Source organism: Accipiter gentilis, chromosome W, assembly GCF_929443795.1.
Source record: "Accipiter gentilis chromosome W, bAccGen1.1, whole genome shotgun sequence".
Taxonomy (NCBI): Eukaryota; Metazoa; Chordata; class Aves; order Accipitriformes; family Accipitridae; genus Astur; species Astur gentilis.
Window position 1 is genome coordinate 10,497,715 of NC_064918.1, and position 20,251 is coordinate 10,517,965.

The following is a 20,251-nucleotide window of genomic DNA, read 5'->3' on the forward strand; positions in this document are numbered from 1 at the left end:
GCAAATGGTAAGTGAATAAGTTAAAACTCCAAAGGTGAGACACTCTTGTTCCTCTGTTCCAAGACTGAAATTCTGAATCTTCTAAATCAGTTCAACATATTTAATTTTAAGAAGTCACTTTCACATTATCATTTTACTTGTAACAGTGATGCTTTTATCCCTAGTAACTTAGTAGTGAGCTAAACTGTCCCAACAGATATCCCAACACAAGGCTCCTTATAAGGAAGAAATAATTCATCCATCCCCAGGGTCTATTTTCAATAAATGTAAACTGAATGTGCTGATTCCTTGAGGAAATACAGAGCAGCATTAATTCACACAGCTCTGGGACTCTGGCACACGCAATGCCCTCCCCTTCAGTCCGTCTCAGAATGACTTCATACGTGAAGTATCAAGCCACAAAAAGGCAGAGGACACAGAAATGAATGCCAAGAGGATTTAGGTCAAATTAGGATGTTTGTATCTTTTCATTATTGTAGAATACTGGTAAAGCACACTTAGTATTTTAAGTACATTTTCCTAAATGCTTTTAGATTCTAGCCTCTGACTCCAGTTTTGGAATCATGGAATTTAATTAGAATAAAAACCTGCACTTTGAAAGGGCTCATTCAGTGCTGCTGGTTTATTTTCACTTTAATAGAGAGACTCTAAAGAGCTGGCAATATTTATCCTAGAGTATTTGATTTAAAAGGCTACTAAAAGGCAAACATTCTATTTTTAACTCTGTAAATTAAAAATAGTTTCTGAACATAATGAATGAAACTATTTAAGAAAACTCATCAGCTAATCTAGCCTCCTTTCCTGAGTTTCTTCCTCTTCATCTCTAACCCCCTACCCTCCCAGAATTTAGAAACATTTTATGCAGCACATGAATCTGGACTCTTGTTCAGTTTAAATGACATGCCTCCTCTTAATGGTTGTTGTTCTTGTTCTCGTATTTCCAGATAAGTTTTAACCACCAGAGTGACTTGTGTTGGCCAGCATTAGGTTGTCTGCAAACCATTTTTCTACATTTAGACCATTGTTTGCTTCATACTGTGGCAGAAAAAGACTTAACTGCAAGGTTCAAGCAAATGATTTATTTGAACTTCACTTACAGACTTAACACACTGTTATTGCAGGTTTTACAGATACAATGGAGGAATGCACTATTGCAATTTTTAAGGCAAGAGTAGTACACTATTACAACCACAAGCACACACGTGTTTACAAACCTAAAGCATAAACAATATTCACCTACTCCTCCAGGTAAGGGCTCTCAATCCCAGGGAAGTTACCTTGACCGGTGTCCTGATCCAGGAGGGGAAGGGTCTCCTTTACAAGCCAACTGTATAGTTGAAGTGACTCCCCCATTTTCAACCTGAATCTTAGGGGTTTTATTCCCTGACTTGTGGAATGGTGTGTATGACTATGTCTGAGTGGATTATGATATATGCCTAAATGGATTATGTATGTCTGAGTGGAGTTTCCCCTTATCTTTACTTTGCTGGTCTGTGATTGTTTGAATACACAAGGTTGTCATTTGAAACAAGTTGAAACTGAGACGGGAAACCAAAGAAACCTTAGTATATATATAAATGTAGATAGGAATTGTTTAATAATTATGTAGCTTATAATGAAGTTAAAGAAGTTTCAATAAGAGGTAGACATGGCCCAAGGGGATGAGAAGTGATGTTTAACGCTTGCATTGTTGAGGCTGGCTGGGACAGGAGATAGTCCCTGATAAGAAGCAGCAGTGGCTCCAAGAACCAGCTAAGACCGACCTTGTGATTTGGACAAATGCCAAGGGACAACTGAGTCTGCGCAGGGACAGGTTAAGAGTTCACCGTGAAGAAGACATACAGCCTTCATCTTCACGACCACCAGACGACCACCATAAGGAGGCACTGCGTAAGCGCAGTTGAGAGAAGGCTATGGAAATGACTTCCTAGAGCTAATTTTAATATGAAGCGGGGATAGGTAATGCCTATGTATAGGCGTATTGCGAAACTCTATGTATATGTAACACTTGACTGTATAAATTTAAAGTGAACTCCCAAATCAGGCGCGCACGACTTTGGTGGGACTACCCCCCATGCTGCCCAGCGCTGAATGAACATACCTACTTTACAATCTCACTGATTGTGGAGTCTGTTTTCTGCACGTCAAAACCCTCCAGGTTTTGGGTTTTTTTTTAACCTTGCTTCCTCAGGCAACTGAATAGTGGTTGGATTGAGACTCAGGGCATACTATTTGTTAAGGGATTTCAAGGTTCAGTTCAGGTTTTGGTTCTCTGAATGGCACAGCCGCTGCCCTGTTTAGTTTAGGGTTTGTCAGACAACCCAGGGCTAAGCTGGCTACACAGCTCCTTGTGAGTTGTCTCTGCAAAGAACCAGGGCCTCAAGGCAATCCAAGGCTGGGTTGCTTTTGTAACCCCCCATGAGTCACCTGTGTGCACTGGACATGGTGAAACTCATTTGTGAACTATGAGCCAGACAATCCACACACATACAAACACAACTGTACATCTGTATGTGATCTTTCTTTAAATTAACATAACTGGTAGAATGCTCAGGCCCTGTATACATTACTGGAATGAGCAAAAATGACTTGAAGTGGCCTAATGCTTTGAAATGTTATTAAGAATGAATTTCACTGAGTGGTGGCCAAAGGTATTTTTCCAAGTAGCTCATAGAATAGCCTTTGATTACATGCATGTGGACACATATTTAGCTAATGGTCACAAGAGCATTCCAGACACCTTTAGAAGGCCTTGAACAGAATAAACAAGACAAAAAAAGAAAGATGCCAATTAGAAAAACACAGGTGTGCATTCCACAATAAAGGGAACTTGGCACAAAGAACCTCAATTCAGCAGTTTATCTTGACCAATTAGACTGAGACAAGTCTCACATGTTTTAGTTGATATAACCAATTATATCCTATGTTTATGCACGTGTACAGAGTTAGTATAACCAACTATATCTTATGTTTATGCGTGTGTACACTGTCGATATAACCAATCACATTTTAAGCTTGATGCGTGTGGACACTATATGCTTGCATGCAGCAACCAATCAGATCTTTTAAGGAACTTAGAGAATTGTATAAGAATGATCTGCTATGCTCAATAAACTGGCGACATTGATCATCATATTGGTGTCCTGTCGTCCATCCCCACATAGAATTTCTCTACACCTGGTGACCCCAACGTGATCTGGTAAGGAACAAGAGGGGAACGCTAACGACTGAAAAGGCGGGGGAGATTGTTGTGGATGCCGGTGGGCTTATAAGAAAGCGCCGAGCTGCTCAAGAGAGGCAGGAATCATAAGCTTACGTGATAAAAGGCGGCATGGGTATCGCAGCATCTGTGAAGGAAAAGGCAGCCATAAAGACATTTATGAGGCTGGTTGAAAAAACAGAGACGGATATTAAAAAGGACCAGTTAGAGGATTTGTTACAGTGGGGACAAAGAAGGGGATTTTTCAAGGACTCTGAGGCTCTCTTTTCGTAGTCTATTTGGGAGAACTTAGGAAAGGAAATATGGGAGTCTGTACAAGGAGGAAATAGAATAGCTGCACGTCTGGCAGCACATTGGAAAAAGTGTCTCCAAATGATACAACAAATAACATTGGAAACTGCTGTTCAGGATGTGTTAAAACATGCTTTAGCAGCAGAAACTCGAACTGTTAATGCTCCTGCTCCTCCATCGTATTGTTTGGAAACAGAGACAGTATGTGGAGCACATGAGCCCCCCCCCCGCCACCAACGGCACCACCATTAGAAGAAAAAACACCGATTGCAGCTTTCCCTGTAGAAGAGCTGAACTTTTTTTGGGGGGAAATAACGCCGATGTTCCCATGGCCCCATTGACACCTGAGGAACAGGCAATGGTAAATCCTTCTGCGAAAAAGACAAGTCAGCCGCTACTACGAGCGGAAGTCATTCCCCTGCCCATGGACTCTGATGATTGGGGGGCCCAACAGGACTTAGAAAATACTGAGGAAGCTCAAAATCAGTTATACCCTGATTCAAATAATGCAAACGAGGATTTGGCTACTATAATGCTAGAGCAAAAAGAGAAAACGCTGGAATTACTGGAAGTGTGTCCGAAGGACAGTCTAGCCGAATGATCATCTAGCCAGCTGGACTGAGCGGACAACCTTCTCCCGGGAGATCAATCACCCTGCTCGTTTGGAAGTAAGGTGAGCGGCTAGAAGGATTAAAATGGGTGCCCAGATGTCCGTGGAAGAAGGGGCAATTGTACGAATGCTTTCGCATATCCTCTCTGTGAGAGGGATTAAGTATGATTCAAATACTTTACGTATGATGCTGAAGTGGCTTAAGGACCATGGTGCCCCCCACTTCAAATGTACAAGTCTTTGAAGTTAAAAATTGGGAAGAAATGGGAAAAGTAATTTGGGACTTTGTATCATGTGCGGACGTGAAGGCTCAGAAAATCTCCGCTATGTGGAGATTGGTGCTGGAACTGTTGAAAGCCCTTAAGGCAGAAAAGGAGGTGGCTGCTGCTGCAAAAATTTCAATTGAAGATACCCCAGAAAAAAAGAAAAGCGTGTGTGGCGAGGTGGTAAATAATTCAGACAGTGATGAGGAATTAAACACTGAGGGAGATGTCATTAATGGAGGCAACGATCAACCTTTAAGTAACCTGCCTCTCGAGCAGAGACCTATCCCCTCTGCACCTCCCTATGAGGCAGATACATCCCCAGGAGAAGCTATAAAAAAAGCGATGGAAGGACATAAATGATAAAATGTTAACTGAAGGTCTAAATCCTGTGGCTTTTCCAGTTACCGTCACGCAGAATGCCCCAAACATGTGGCAACCTTTCAATTGGGATTTAATAAAAGAAGTACGGAAAACAGTAATGGCTAATGGACTGTCTGCTCCATTTAGTCAGGCATTATTGGAGAATATATTTTCCGGTCAAATTTTAACAGGCTTTGACTGTACATAATTGGCTACAATGATTTTAATCCCGACTCAGCATCTATTATGGAAGGTGAAATGGGCAGAATTATGTGATTTAGCGGCACTAAGAAATTTGGACCACCCAGAAGGAGATCTGCAGTATATGATCACTGCTGCACAAATGATGGGGACTGGTGACTTTGCAGATGTTAATAGGCAAGCAAGGCTACCGGTAGAAGCATTACAAGAATCAGCTTCTTTAACTCTGAAGGCAATGGTAACCTTGCCTGAAGCTGGAAAGCCACAACAATCATTTACAAGTATAAGGCAGGGTAATACAGAACCTTATATGTCCTTTATTGAGCGTCTGTGAGATGCTATTGAAAAGCAAATAGATAATGCTGATGCCAAAGAAGCATTGATAATAAAGTGAGGCCAAGGTTATGCTTGTGTCATTACAGAAAATGGGCCAAAGTGGATTCCAACTAAATGGACGAAACCTTATGCTGAGATTGATATGGAACACACTGACTGTAGTAAGAAGCATGACAGTGACACCAGTGATTGATCCACATCGGTTAATGCCATGAGACAGTAAGAATGCTTGGGTGTCACTAGCTAAAGCTATTAATCAAACCTCTTTTTGTGTGTCATTGGCATTACCTGAACAGTCTTTTATTCTTATGTATTTTATTAGGTATAATGTTGCTTTTAGTCTGTTTAATTAATTGTGTTCATAGATATTTGCAAAGGGCAATACAGCAGGTGTTAATTGACGAAACACAAAAAGGGGGAGTAGGGAATCTCTCTCCACAAGAAGAGTTAGCTAAAGGCAAAATTAGGGTTAAGGTCATGGTTTTAGCTAAGAATCTAGAAACAGGGCAATGGGAAGGTCCATTTCCATTAATAACCTGGGGGCGAGGTTATGCTTGTGTTTCCACAGATACAGGCCCACGATGGGCTCCCACTTGATTTGTACGATCATCATCATCTGGAACATCCTAGATAGTACTGCAATATGAATACCACCTCAGCCAAAAACTAACATGTAGGTCACCTTGGCCAACATGACAGGTCAAGATTCTCTGTGCAGTGCAACCGCATCAACAAAGCCCATGAACCAATAGACAGGATGGGTATGACTCGTGCAGTGTGCCTGGACAGCGAACACATGCGTCATAGATTGCAACTGAGGCGGATTTTGGCACCCACTGGCCACGTGTGCTGAAATCCGTTCCTCTGCAAATGTATAAATACCGGGATTTTCCGAAGAGCATCGGGCTGGTGCATGGCAAGGCCATCGTTGCCTCCATGGGGACGCCCATGTAAAGCTGGCACCTACCGATTGCTGGGCTGAGTTCGCGGAGCAAGACGGCACAAGAATGTAGGGATGGTCCATCTTCCTCACAGTCCTCGGATGGACGTAGTCATGGATACCGCAGCAATCCAAAGAAAACATCTGGATGACCCTGGCTGACGTGACCAGACAAGATTGCTTATACCTCAGTACAGCAACACCAAGCAATCCCTTTTTCACAGGTTTAATAGGGGGTTCCACTGGCATCAACGAAGATTAAGAACTTATTGATGGAGACCCCTGTGCAGCAGGTCATGGACTCAATGGATGGGAATGCCTGGTTTCCATGGATCGGGCATTCACCCTCATTGCCACCCCAGGAATCACAAATTCTGGGGTCCCTGAATACAGACTGGTGTAGTATTATCAGATTTACTGTTAGATGTAGATAGTATTAGACACACAACCTTACAAAATAGAGCTGCTCTTAAATCATTAGTTAAGATAGTTTTGTCTTGTAGTGTTGTTTTTTGGTGGTTTTTTTGTAATTTGTGTGCCTTGTAGGTTGCAATGTGTTTAAAAATTGATAGATCAAGTAAGGCTGTGTTAATTGACAAAAAACAAAAAAAGGGGGAATTGTGGACACATATTTAGCTAATGGTCACAAGAGCATTCCAGACACCTTTAGAGGGCCTTAAACAGAATAAACAAGATGACAAAAAAAGAAAGATGCCAATTAGAAAAACACAGGTGTGCATTCCACAATAAAGGGAACTTGGCACAAAGAACCAATTAGACTGAGACAAGTTTCACATGTTTTAGTTGATGTAACCAATTATGTCCTATGCAGCAACCAATCAGAGCTTTTAAGGAACTTAGAGAATTGTATAAGAATGATCTGCTATGCTCTTCAAATCACCTGTTTAGAAAATAAACTATTGCTGTAGTCTCAGATTTTGGTGGAAACAAAAAGTACATGTTAAGTTTCAAGTCACCTTGATGTTATTTGTACTTCTTGGATCTCCCGACTGCGAACCTCCCAGCTGAACACTTGCACTGCATCATGGAAATGTAGTCTAGCTGGGTAAACAAGCCTACATGAATGAAACAACCAGGCACTCAAATTATGGCTTCTGCATTGTATGCTATCAAGTGCTGTTCATTGTTAAATCCAAGTGAGATGAATAAGTGTTTTCAACTATAAGTCGCCAAAAATGCCATTTTCAAGCTAAAGTTCCAAAATATTTAATTAAAAATATTGTTCTAAAATGATACATCAAAGTCTTTCTCCATAAGAGAGACAGTATCAGCTTTATTTGCTAGCTCTGATCCTTATTGTATATTATTTTCATAATACTTTACATTAGCAGTGTGGCTGTAATTAGGGACAGAACTCCCTGCTACAAGCAGAGGCAGCATTTGGTATTTACCCGGTGCTATGCAGGAGTCATATCCTCAGCCTGCCACTGTGGCTTATCAGCATTTTCTCCTTTTTTTCAGGAAGGTCATTTAATTTGGGGAGTCGGTATGATCCCGAATTGTATGGTTTTTAATGAACAAAGACAAATAAAAAACCGCCTCACTGCCACACTCTGCGGCAACTGCGAGCATTACGCACCGCTTGCTAAAAATTAACCGGGACAGATGGCCAACACCATTCTTTTTACAGACCTTTTAAACACCAAGGAAAACACAACACGTTAATTGCGTTCAACTCACCGCGGGTCGTGGCACGGAACCCCTCACCTTGGGCTACCAAAGCGGTTCCAAGCCGGACCATCTGCAAAGCGAGCCGGCCGCGTGGAGCTCACATCGGGCTGCAACCGGCACTTCCAGGGACCAGCGCGCGCGCGACCAGCGAGACAGCACACGCCGGGCATCCCATGGGGCAGGGGTTCACCCCGCGGCCCAATGGCCGTAGCTACCGTAGTGCCTCCAATAGAAGGGAAAAATTTGGGGCGCGCCTCACTGAGCCGCCTCAAGAGCTCGTTACGGGCACGCGTGGGGTCAGCCACCCCGGCTCCTACCCCAGAGGAGCAGCACCCCAACAGCAACACCCCCATTTCGCCCATTTCAGCCCGCCTCTGAGACAGGAGCCCAGGCGAGGCCACCCCGCCCCATGTGGGGCAGCCCGTGTGCTCCTCCTACCTGCCCTCCGGGGCGCCTCTGCCGCCTCCCAGCAGCTTCCAACTCCCGCGGAGCTCCGGTGAAAGGCGGGTGTCGCTCTGCTTCCCCGGGCGAGGCGCTGGAGACAGACCAGCCCCTGCCTTTCCGCGGGCGAGTGTAGCTACCTCAGCCGTTACCGTATTTTCCGGCTGCGAGGCGCGCTTCTCCTCACTCGTCCCCCGCCAGCTTTCCTACCAGAGATAACCGGGTTGAGGCCGCGGCAACCCCACCCCCGCATTCCACTCCTTACATGGTGCCAGAGAGGAGCGCCGCCAGCCACGCCCCCTTTTCCCACCAGGCGCGCGAGGCGCCCTCGGGCTTGCGCGCGTGATATCAGCGCGGGGGGGGGGGGGGGGGGGGGGGAAGGAAGAAAAAGACGACACATCGGCCTAACATCCCCAAACTAGAAGCACGCGCACCATCCCCCACCATCCTCGGACCGTTCTATTTATGTTTGTGGCGCCGATTTGCATAAGGCTCCGCCCCCCGCCGTGGGCGAGGCGGCCGGTACCGCCCCCCGCAGCCATGTAAGGGAAGAGGGGGTGTGACCCGGGGGTAGCTCGCGGCCGCTCCTGCCTTCCTGGTGCCGTTTATAGGGTACAGCCACTTCCGCTATCCGCTTAGAAGCGGCACGATCATGGCGGAGCGTGGTCAGCTCCCCTCCTCTGCCAAGCGCCTCTGCTGTAGACCTGGCTATGGCTCAGGGTGCAGGCCAGGCCAGCGGGTGGGTGGCACCGGACTCGGCAGTGGGGCACTCTGTGCTGGATCCTCTGCCGCCGCCGCCGCCGCCGCCGCCGCCGCCGCCGCCGCCGCCGCCGCCGCCGCTGCCGCCGCCGCCCTGGGGCTACTGCCGCTCGGCAAGACCCAGAGTCCCGAATCCCTGCTAGACATCGCGGCTCGCAAGGTAGCGGAGAAGTGGCCCTTCCAGCGGGTGGAAGAGCGGTTCGAGCGGATCCCGGAGCCGGTGCAGCGCAGGATCGTGTACTGGTCCTTCCCCCGCAGCGAGAGGGAGATCTGCATGTACTCCTCCTTCAACACCGACGCCGAGGACTCCGCCGCCGCCGCCCCCGGGGGGGCCACCGCCGGCACCGCGCCCGGTGGGGGCGCGGACGTCGCCGCCGCTGAGAACCGCCTGCCCTTCCGCAGGGGCATCGCTCTGCTTGACGGCGGCTATGTCGATAACGTCCTGCAAGTCGGTGAGTCACCGGCCGGGACCGTGCCGCAGAGCCGTGCTGCGGCCACCCGGGCAGAGCACCGCCGGCCTCCTCAGTCGCGGGTCTACCCCTGCGTATCACCCGCCTGTCAGCCGGGGAGCCGCCTTCCTGTGCGGCCCCGGCGGCTGGAGTCACCCCGCCTCCTTGGTGTGCCCCGGCAGCCTCTCGGGGGGCCGGCAGCGCGGCTGGGGAGCTGCCCCCCCTTTCCGTCCGTCCCCCCCCCCCGCGGCCCGGCCTGCACGAACCCTTCACTCCCAGGCTGTAATTCGGGCCAGGCAACTTCCTCTTCCAGTCTCCTCCTCCTCGCATCCAGAACACAGAATAACTCCTTCGCTCCGCTCCGTGACACATCCATGGTCCCCGCCGCCAGCGCCCGGCCCGGCCTGGCCTCCGACAGGCGGGTTGGCCACGCTACTCCCTGCCTGTCCATTTAACTCTCCCGATGCGTCGTGCTCGCTCCTGTAATCCAGAGTGTGTAATCCCGTTTGGCTCTGCTCCCTCTCAGCGCCCACCCTCGGTAATACGGGTCATCACCATACCTCGAGCCACAATAGCGAGGAGATGCCTCCACCGCCCCCCCCCCCGGGACCGCCGGTGGAAATGAATCAGCAGAAGGCGGCTGACGGGATAAGAGGGCGGGATGCGGCGCAGTCCGAAATAAAAGAGGGTGCGAGACCCCACTAGCGGGTGTGCGAGGGAAGCCGCAAACAAAGGCGTTTCTAGTGTGGCGGCGAGCCAGAGGGTGGGGGCGCGATCCGCCCAAGCCCCGCCACCGTGGCGGGGGCGGGCGGGCGTCGGGAAAGGCCTCCGGTTCCGGGTGATGGCGGGCAGCTGCCGCAACTCGGGCGCAGAAGTGCCCACGAGTTAGTCGGAGACGAGCTCCTGCGTGACAAAGGTGAAGTGAGGAAGAAAGCGCTGCTTTTCCTCCTCCTGGAACAATACTCCCCCTCCCCCCCCTTCAGTCTCTGCCCTTGCACCCAGCGGCAGCCGCCGCCTGCTGCTGTTATTCACCCACTGCGCGCTGGCGCCCCTGGTTAACTCCTCCCTGTCTCCATTTAAAGGGCACTGGAGGTTGGTGCCTTCCACCCCGACGGGTGGCTGCTTACGGGCGGGGGGGTGGAGCCCCCTCCCCCCAGGCAGCCCTCCCGGTGGGGCGGTGGTGGACCTGCGGGGAAGGAGCTTATAGTTTCCCCGGGAAACTTCCGGGGGGTGGTGGTGCGCTTGCGCTTTGTGCGGCTTGGGCGTATCGCCGTGCGGCGGCGCCTTCGCGGAGGTGGCGGCGACTACTGGGCACTTTGTTCTCGTTTTCGTGTTCTTTTCTGTTTTCTGTCCGTCCCCCACTCCGAAAGGGGAAGCCGGACAAAAGAGACTCTATTGCTTTTCACCGCCGGCTCGACAACCGAGGGGCAGGGCAGGATGGCACCTGCGCGGGGCCGGGCCCTCTGTCCCGCCCTGTGCTGGGCCGGATCGGACCGGACCGGACCGTCTCCCGGCGGTGGCTCAGCTGCGGCTGCTGCTCACCTTTTGTTCGCAGCGCTGTGTGGGACTGATCCGCGCTGAGCTGGGCTCCCACTCGGCCTTGTCCGCAGCGGTTTTCCTTTCGCGGGCAGCCTGCAAACGTGCCTTCTACTTTCCGAAGGGAAGCTCTGTTGCTGCTCCTGGGCTAAGCGCCCTTCCCTTCTGCCTAAGTGGAGTTCAGCTTTAGATATTTAAAAAAAAAAATATTTTAAGTTTGTAAGGGTTTAAAAAAATTTAAAAGTCTTAAAAAAAATTCTATTAACTTTATTATAAGTTTAATCTTTTGGTTTTCTCTTTCCAAAGGTTTGAGGCGTGTTTGTGGTTCCTCAGGACTGGCAAAATCACAAGTAGGGCTTTTTTAGTTTGGTTGGCAGTGCTGAGACTTCCCCCCCCCCCCCTTTTGCTTGCACTTGATTCTGTTTGCAAGCAGTGAGGAATGACGGGAGTGCACACAGGGTTTCTTGGCTGATTACATTTAAGCTAGGAATTCACTGTGAAAATAAAGCTAAGGGGTGATAAATAAAAGATGCAATCTTTTCTAGGACGCCCAGTGTGGGCTTGTCTTTGCTTGCTTTCAGCGGTGGAATAGGCCTCAATGAGTAGTTGTGAAAGAAAAAGTAACTTTTTGTATAGCTTCAAAAGGGGAGTAATGTTGGCAAGGGTCAATGTGAAGAAAGAAAATATGCATAAATACAGCTGAAGCATTGGCTGCTGCTTCTGGACCCCTTAACTGCATTCCAAACAAATGCTATACCTACTGCTGAAAATACCTTTGGTTGGGTTTGTTGGGTTTTTTTAACCTTATGTGAGCCTCCTTTGGAAGGCTGTACAAAAATAGTAGTGGAAGCTGGTGATATGAAACATGTCAATTGTACTGTTGTGAAGGGTATTGTCCAAATGCTTCTTAAACACTGACAGGCATAGGGCATTGTTTCTGCTGTATTTAGCATTGGTGCAGCCTCATCTTGAGTACTATGTGCAGTTCTGGGTCCCACAATTTAAGAAGGATGTTAAGGTACTCCAGAGGAGGGCAACAAAGCTGGTGAAAGGGCTGGAAGGCATGTCCTATGAGGAGCTGTTAAGGACTCTGGGGTTTTCTAGTTTGGAGAAAAAGAGGCTGAGAGGTGACCTCATTGCTCTCTGCAGCTTCCTGAGGAGAGGTGGAGAGGGAGGTGCTGATCTCTTCTCCCTGGTATCCAGTGACAGGACACTGTAGGAATGGTTCAAAGCTGTGCCAGGGAAGATTCAGACTGGACATTAGGAGGCATCTCTTTACTGAGAGGGTAGTCAAACACTGGAACAGGCTTTCTAGAGAGGTGGTTGATGCCCCATGCTTGTCAGTGTTTAAGAGACATCTTGACAATGCCTTTAATATGCTTTAACTTTTGGTCAGGCAGTTGGACTAGAATTTTTTTAAGGAGAAAATGAATTGTAAATTACTCCGCATCACAGCTTTTAAAACGAGGAATCTTCTTTTCTGTAAAGTTTTATATTGGGTTGACCTAACAAAATTTTTCATTTGTTTTGGGTCAGTTTTTGTTTCTCACATTTCATTTTTCCCCTAATTTCAAGGCTTTCCTTGCTCCCAATAAATCAGTTTTCAAAGCTTGCTTTCAGTTTAGGAAAGTGATTCCATCTCTGTATATGATCAGATGTTTTGGTATGTAGCAATTCTTGAATTTGAGCCAGTTGTCATGCCAGCAACCAATGCTTGTATGTGTGCTCTCTCTCTGAACTTTAACTTTGATATGAACAATTAATTAAAAGCAAAATCTGTTTGTGAGGGTAGGCTGAAACAATTTAAAAGTCAGCATTGGGCAAATTGGTTTCCTTAAAAATCAGTAGCTAGTTGCAATGTTTTGCCATATCATTTGCTTTTTTAAATGAATCTTTTAAAATTGAACCCTTACATAAGACTGGTAAAGTTCTAATTTAAAACAAAAAAAAAAAAGCCCACCCTACTTAGAGTGAGAAGTATGTTATGTATGTACAGCAGTTTTTACTGGTGAAGGATAAAGTATATTATGTGGCACACTAGAAGATATGTCTGCATGGGTTCAATTTTAATGTCACCTGCTATCAAGGTAATCTAGTTGTTATGTCAAGACAAATCCTGAAGTTTTGTAATAGTTAACAAAATATGAGTGTAAAGTTATGGTAGTATAGGAATGCAGCTGACACCCCTTAACTTTCTCTTTAGCTGTTTTTCTTTGGGGATTAGGTAGGAGAATTTACTGCATAGTTAAAAAAATTAAAAAAGGACAACACTATTTTAACTGACAAAAGCTATCCTAATTTATTAATATGCTGTGACAGGAACTAATTTGAAATTTTAAAAAGCTTTCATGTGTGGCAAGGGTACAGATTTAATGTGATTTCTGATTGCCTGGAATGCAGTCAACCTGACAGCATGTGAATACTTGAGTACTGTCCAACAACTGCATTTGTTGTTCTGGGAGATGTCTCCTTGAACTTCCAGTTTTTCCTTTTGGTTTACTATCTAAAACTACCTATGTAAAAAGCTTCTTTCGGCTGGATATGTATGCAGCTTTTGACAGGCTTCGTAACCTTTTGTGACCTGGATCACTAGAGATGTTGGCTGGTACTGTATGCTGGTTTGCATTCTCCTTCTAGCTATGTGCCAATTATCATGATTTATGTGATGCCCTTGCAATACATTACCATGCTGTCCTCTGATGAGGTAGCAATATGCATCCAGTATTTGTTGCCTTGGTCCCACTATTGAAGACCAGGATGTCTAGAAAACTTGTGATGTAAGTCACTATCTTAAAATAGTTTTTTTTCTGACTTAATTCTGCAAATGTGTGAACAGACCAGAGGAGTGTAGCCTTCTAATAGTGGTAACTAAAGTGTAGAGAATTCCTTTGTGGTTAAGTCAGAACTGATAAAAGGCTTGCTGTAGAAGCTGAGCAGTCATACAAAATACTTTAATGAATTGTGTCAAATCGGAAATATAGACTGAAGTGTCTCCTAATGTGGGCTTTTTACCAATGCTTTATTAAACCCTTCTGAAAAATGAAAAATAAAGTGTGAAAGAAGGGAATCTTTAACTGCATTTAAAATATATTTTAAGATAATTGTGATGTGTGCCATCACATGCTTTAAAAAGGAGAGCTTAATCTTTTTATTTATCTATTATTGTTTACTCTAACCCTCTACTCCTTGTTGCAAGTGAGTACATTTGATGGTTTTGAAATATCTGGAAAGTTTTGCTTTGGAAATGCACGGGCAATGGCTGAGAAGGTCTGATGTTAATTGGAAGGATGCAGTAAAACTTGTCAGTAAGCTTAAATTCATGCTAGTAGAACTAGCTGATTAGATAAATCAGAAGCTCATTTACTGAATTAATGTGCTAAAAATTCAGGTGACTTACCTTTTGTCCTGCTTTATTTAACAGTCTGCCTGTTTACATAAGTCATCCTTCATTGTTAATTGGTGTCAGACCTTTAATACATTAAGGGATTGTTGGAAAAATAAGGGGTGGAAGGAAATGGCACTATAGGCAGAAATTTGACAGAAGTAGGCGTTAATATATATCTTTGTCCAAAAAAACCCCAAACCAACCAGTTATTGATATTCAAGTGATCTTTTTAAAGGCTGGGAAAATAAAATGCTGCATAGCTGTATGACTTGTAAGAAGTAAGACACTTTGTACACATGCCAAGTTTAACTGCTAACTGGTTACTGACAGCTGGGTAGTAATGCAGATACAGTGCAGGAATTGTGCAGCTGACTACAATGTTTAATTTATACTGACTAATGGAATAAAGAACATTTAACCATTGAGGCACTTAAAATTGGACAAACTGTTTTATAAAGTGTGAGACAAATTTACAATTTGTAATACAGTAGAAGATCAAGTTTGTGTGTATTCTAATTATTTTCCTATTAAACTTGTGTTAAAAGCAAGGTTTTTAGGTTAAAGGCTTTTACCAGCACTGGCTCTCTTGGGTTTGTTTCCTTAGCTTGAAGTTTGACTCTTCCTTATTTCATACTAGTGACTTGTATTTTCTCTGCATACCCGTGTTTGGCTATGTGTGCAAGGCATAGTGGCAGCACAAACTCTCTTCAGCAAATCAGTTTCTAGCTTACTGTTGAGGTTTAAGCCCAACCGGCAACAAAGCACCAGGAAGCTGCTGGCTCACTCCTCCTCCCCCCCCCCCCCCCCCCCGCCCTGGTGCGATTGTTACCTGATCATAAAGTAACTCCCGAAACACACAAGTATGTTTAGAGACGAGACATTGCTTTATTCTGCACAGGGTGCAAGGTGGAAGGTTTCCACAAATCGAGCATACCTACTGAGGTTTTCAGTCCATAATTATACACTACAGCTAAAACACCATGCCTATCTAATACATATGTTCTGCCTAACTATTGCATATTTGTTACATTTAGCGAGCATGATGTGTTCTCTTGAGCGATCATTCCAGAGTCTTTTATGCCTGTGCGGGGGGGTCTCTGGTGGTCTTCAGTGGTCTTTGGTGGTCGTTTAGGGAAGAATACCCCAACTCCTTTTGTCCTTTTATGGTCATGGGTCATCTGAGGACACCAGGGTCTTTGTTTCTTTTGCCACCCCCTCTGTTTCTCAATGCCAAAGGAGGATGTATATCCTTAATTAGCGAGTCTGTGATTCTGAGATGTCCCTTATCTGGTGCCTTGACTATTATCCAAACACTCCTTAAGCATCCTCTATTGTAAGTAGAATCTTAAACTAGATAAGCTTTACCTTGAGTACACATAATCTAAACAGTCCTGGAATAGCAAGCACATCACACTTCTCATGTTTTCATTCTTTTCTTTAAGCTATCACCACCTTCTTATTTGTTAATCAGTCTTTTGAAGGCTTGAGGCAACAGGATGAGGAGAAAATATAAAGAAAAGCTTGTGGGTCCAGGCAAGGACAGGGAGGGATCACTCGCCACTTATGGTCATGGGCAAAAGACAGGCTCAACTTGGGGAAGAAACAACATCAATTTAATTTACTACAAATCAAATCAAAACAAGGATAATGAGAAGTAAAACCAAACCTTAGAACACCTTCCCCCCACCCCTCCTTCCTTCCTGGCATAGCTTCACTCCGGGTTTTCTCTACCTCCTCCCCCCAAGCAGCACAGGGGGATGGGGAATGGGGGTTGGGGTCAGCTTGCCACACATTCTCTGCTGCTCCTTCCACCTCAGGGGGAAGACTCCTCACTCTTACCCTGCTCCAGTGTGGGGTCCCTCCCACAGGAGACAGTCCTTCACAAACTTCTCCAGCATGGGTCCTTTCTGTGGGCCGATCTTCAGGCATAGGCTGCTCCAGTGCTGGCTTTCCCATGGAGTCACAGCTATCTTCGGGGGCATCCAACTACTCTGGTGTGGGGTCCTCCCTGGGCTGCAGGTGGGCATCTGATCCACTGTTCGTGTCCACGGGCTGCAGGGGCATCACCTTCTCCCCCTCCTTCTTCGCTGACCTTGGTGTCTGCATAGGTGTTTCTCTCACATTCCAATCTCCTCCCCCACTAGCTTCCCCTTCTTAAATATGTTATCCCAAAGGTGCTACCACTGTTGCTGATTGGGTTGGCTTTGGCCAGAGGCGAGTCTGACTTGGAGCTGGGGAAGCTTCTAGCAGCTTATCACAGGAGCCACTCTTGTAGCCCCCTCCCCTGCTACCAAAACCTTGCCACACAAACCCAAAACACTTATCCTTGTCAAGAGCAGCTGGTGAGCTTTATAAATATTTAATTTCTACATTCAGCTGTAGGGTTGTAGGGTTATTCCATGTGGGACTGGATGACAGGACAGCAATATGATGATTAAAGTCACCAGTTTATTAAGCCTAGCTGATCATTCTTATACAATTCTCTAAGTTCCTTAGAAGCTTTGATTGGCTGCTGCATGCAAGCATTTGGTGTCCACGCGCACAAGCATAAAATGTGATTGGTTATATCGACAGTGTACATGCATATAAACATAAGATATAGTTGGTTATACTAACTCTGTACACGCACATAAACATAGGACATAATTGGTTATATTAACTAGAGCATGTGAAACTTGTCTCAGTCTAATTGGTCAAGATAAGCTGCTGAACTGAGGTTCTTTGTGTCAAGTTCCCTTTATCATGGAATGCTCACCTGTGTTTTTCTAATTGGGATCTTTCTTTTTCTGTCTTCTTGTTTATTCTGTTCAAGGCCTTCTAAAGGCATCTGGAATGCTCTTGCAACCATGAGCTACTTTCAGGCCCAGTCACTAAGTTCCATATAATTGACTCCTACCTCTCCCCCTTATTTGTTTTTGTCAATTAACACAGCCTTACTTGATCTATCAATTAATTTTTAAACACATTGCAACATACAAGGATGGACCATCTGTACATTCTTGTGCTGTCTTGCTCTGCAAACTCAGCCCAGCAATCAGTAGGTGTCAGCTTTACGTGGGCGTCCCTACGGAGGCAACAATGGCCTTGCCATACACCAGCCCGATGCTCTTTGGAAAATCCCGGTATTTATACATTTGCAGAGGAATGGGTTTCAGCACACGTGGTCAGCAGGTGCCAAAATCTGCCTCAGTTGCAACCTATGACGCATGCGCTCTCTGGCCAGTCGTGCTGCACAAGTCATAGCCATTTTGTCTATTGGTTCATGGGCTTTGTGATGCGGTTGTAATGCACAGAGAATTTTGACCTGTTATGTTGGCCAAGGTGACCTACATGTTAGTTTTTGGCTGAGGTGGTATTCATATTGCAGTACCATCTAGGATGTTCCAGATGATGATGGTCGTACAAATCGAGTGGGAGTCTATTGTGGGCCTGTATCTGTGGAAACACAATCATAATCTCATCCCCAGGTTATTAATGGAAATGGACCTTCCCATTGCCCTGTTTCTAGATTCTTAACTAAAACCATGACCTTGCCTCTAATTTGGCTTTAGCTAACTTTTCTTGTGGAGAGAGATTCCCTACTTTTTTTTTAAGAGAGCATTAACTGATCTAATCATCAACATTCACGAGCATCTAATCATACATGGGATAATAGCTAAGAGTATGAATATAGGAGCCACCAAGAAAATCGACCACTTCAATATTTGCTGTATCCAAGGCCCAAACCCCAATGATTCTAACCAGTCACTAAATGGGTCAGTATAGTATCCAATCTTGTTTAGGTTTTCTTGTAATTGACTTAACTGTTTGTGAATGCTTATAGAATGGTCTGACAGGTTCATGCAGCACATTCCTTCAAACTCTTCACACCCATGTCCTATCTCCACAAATCAAAAACACTCCTGGGGGCAACAACTTTCCCCCCACAGTATTTGCATCCAAACTTGCAGTATCAACATCAGGCCATAAAGGTAACCCTGTTATGTTCTGCCATCCTACAAAGTATGACCCTGATCGCTCTTTCTCCTCCTTTACCAAAACGGTGTCCCCCCAAAAAAATATCACTCCTATACCATTATATGGTTGTAATTGTGATCGGAGATATTGACAATCTTCTAAATGGGAAATATTGGTTACCTCAACCGGTGGTAAAGAAAATATTAGATCCAATTCCTGAAGGGGCAAGCTCGCACTACTCAGAAGGTTTTCCACAAACAATTGTTGCTGTTTAGCTCCTATCAAAGAGGGCCACCACTTTTCACCAATCTTTATGCACATCACCACATCGCTTGTTGTCATCATGTTGAATTTCTCAAATTCTATATTGTAATTAGTCTGGTTGTACCATGAGCTGTAAAATTTAGGGTTAAAGTCTGGATACCCAATGAAATGTGTGAAAAGGAGCCCCTGGTGTAGCTAAAGACAGACAAAAATCAGTCAATTTTAAATACAGATCCCGTGACTAAGGTCATCGCAATCATTATCACTACCATTTGCTTTTCCAAATCTTTTTTTTTTTTTTTTTTATTGTCTTTATCATAAATGACTACATATCAGGGTATCTTAATACTACTTCCACACTCGGCTCTTATGAGTAATGTTTTGCCGGATGCCGATCAACATTAAATCGTGTATATTTGCTGCAATAGCTCTAAGCTGCTTATTCTTGTAGACATTCGTCTGATCACCCCGTGGGACTCGGCACAGGGTTCATCATACCCTGGGCCACAGAGCACTGACACCAATATGAGGATGCTGCAAATGGCGTTTATTCAACTGCGTCACGCCCTTATATACTGTCTGTCGGTCATCCCGCCTCCTTTAACCCTTCTCTTTCCGTACATCGCGAGATCTTCCGAGCGCCAATCCCTACAATTCTCTATATGATTAGTTATAGGTTAGTTGGTTAGTTAAATTTCTATCACAATGATCACACAAAAAATTTTCTATCCCTTTCACCCACTCGCACTAAGATGCGTATCCAGGGCCGGCACCGTACTCCTTGTTTTTTACACGTGTTCTTAATTTCCGCATTGACTGCCAGTCTCCGTCATGATTTGTCTAGGCAGTCTATCTAGGGCTTCAGGACCTGCTGAAGTCTCCACTGCCTCTTGTTCCTGATCTTCTGAGTTGTTTGTGACATCTGATTGCTCAATCCATGGCTTGACCCATTTCGCTGGTATCCAATGGGGCTGTTCGTTACCTGTGGAAACGCAAGCATACCCTCTTCCCCAGGTGAATAACTTGCAAGGTCCCTGCCATTGTTGTAAAACTGGATCAAATATTGAAACTTGCGGCTGGTTTTTATCAACATTTTTGCTCCCACACATATGCCTAGTAGTTGGGATCTGATCCTCAGTACCACGTGGCTGTAGCCAATTCAAAACGTAGTGCTTTGCTTATTAACTCTTGGGGGGTACAATGCCGCATGTCTTCCCCCGTTTTTAAAATGTTTAAACGATCCTTTAAGGTCTGATGTGCACGTTCAACGATAGCTTGACCAGTAGAATTATGGGGTACGCCAAAATTATGAGTTACCCCCCCATAGCTGTAAAAATGTTTCTAATGACTGTGCGCGATATCCTGGGCCATTGTCTGTTTTAATTTCTGTTGGCACTCCCATGGCGGCAAATGCTGCCAAAAGGTGCTTAATTACGGATCTGGCATTAGTTGATACGTGAACAGTAGCCCACATAAGGTTCGAATATGTGTCAATAGATACATGAACGTATTTATATTTCCCCAAACTGGGATACTCCGTAACA

At 45.5% G+C, this 20,251-nt stretch overlaps 3 protein-coding genes across 5 annotated transcripts in view; 1 reads left to right on the forward strand and 2 right to left on the reverse strand.

Moving 5' to 3' along the window:
• The window catches only part of LOC126035240 (uncharacterized), a 375,847-nt gene that overhangs the window by 84,251 nt on the left and 271,345 nt on the right, over positions 1-20,251 (reverse strand). The gene's annotated exons all lie outside the window — the stretch shown is intronic.
• LOC126035385 (uncharacterized) lies at positions 1,108-8,278 on the reverse strand. Its single transcript, XM_049793938.1, has 4 exons — positions 7,953-8,278; positions 7,202-7,300; positions 6,252-6,378; positions 1,108-3,347 (listed from the first exon to the last, which is right to left on the reverse strand). Exons 1-4 carry the CDS (start codon positions 8,276-8,278, stop codon positions 3,267-3,269), a joined length of 633 nt encoding a protein of 210 aa, XP_049649895.1. The 3' UTR covers positions 1,108-3,266.
• Positions 8,930-20,251, forward strand: part of LOC126035241 (zinc finger SWIM domain-containing protein 6-like) — a 185,916-nt gene continuing 174,594 nt past the window's right edge. For both annotated transcript variants that reach the window (XM_049793521.1, XM_049793522.1), the window contains exon 1: positions 8,930-9,568. In XM_049793521.1, the coding sequence (XP_049649478.1) occupies positions 9,010-9,568 (559 nt within the window). In that variant the 5' untranslated portion in view covers positions 8,930-9,009. The remainder of the gene's footprint in view (positions 9,569-20,251) is intronic.

Excerpts from the sequence above, each read along its gene's own strand:
- LOC126035385 (XM_049793938.1), bottom strand. The coding sequence starts at position 8,278 with ATGGGCGAAATGGGGGTGTTGCTGTTGGGGTGCTGCTCCTCTGGGGTA. Across the intron at positions 6,379-7,201 it reads GAAGTACAAATAACATCAAG|GGTCATCCAGATGTTTTCTT; the intron begins GTGACTTGAAAC and ends CACGTCAGCCAG. Across the intron at positions 3,348-6,251 it reads CGAACTCAGCCCAGCAATCG|ATGCTGCGATACCCATGCCG; the intron begins GTAGGTGCCAGC and ends TTTCCTTCACAG.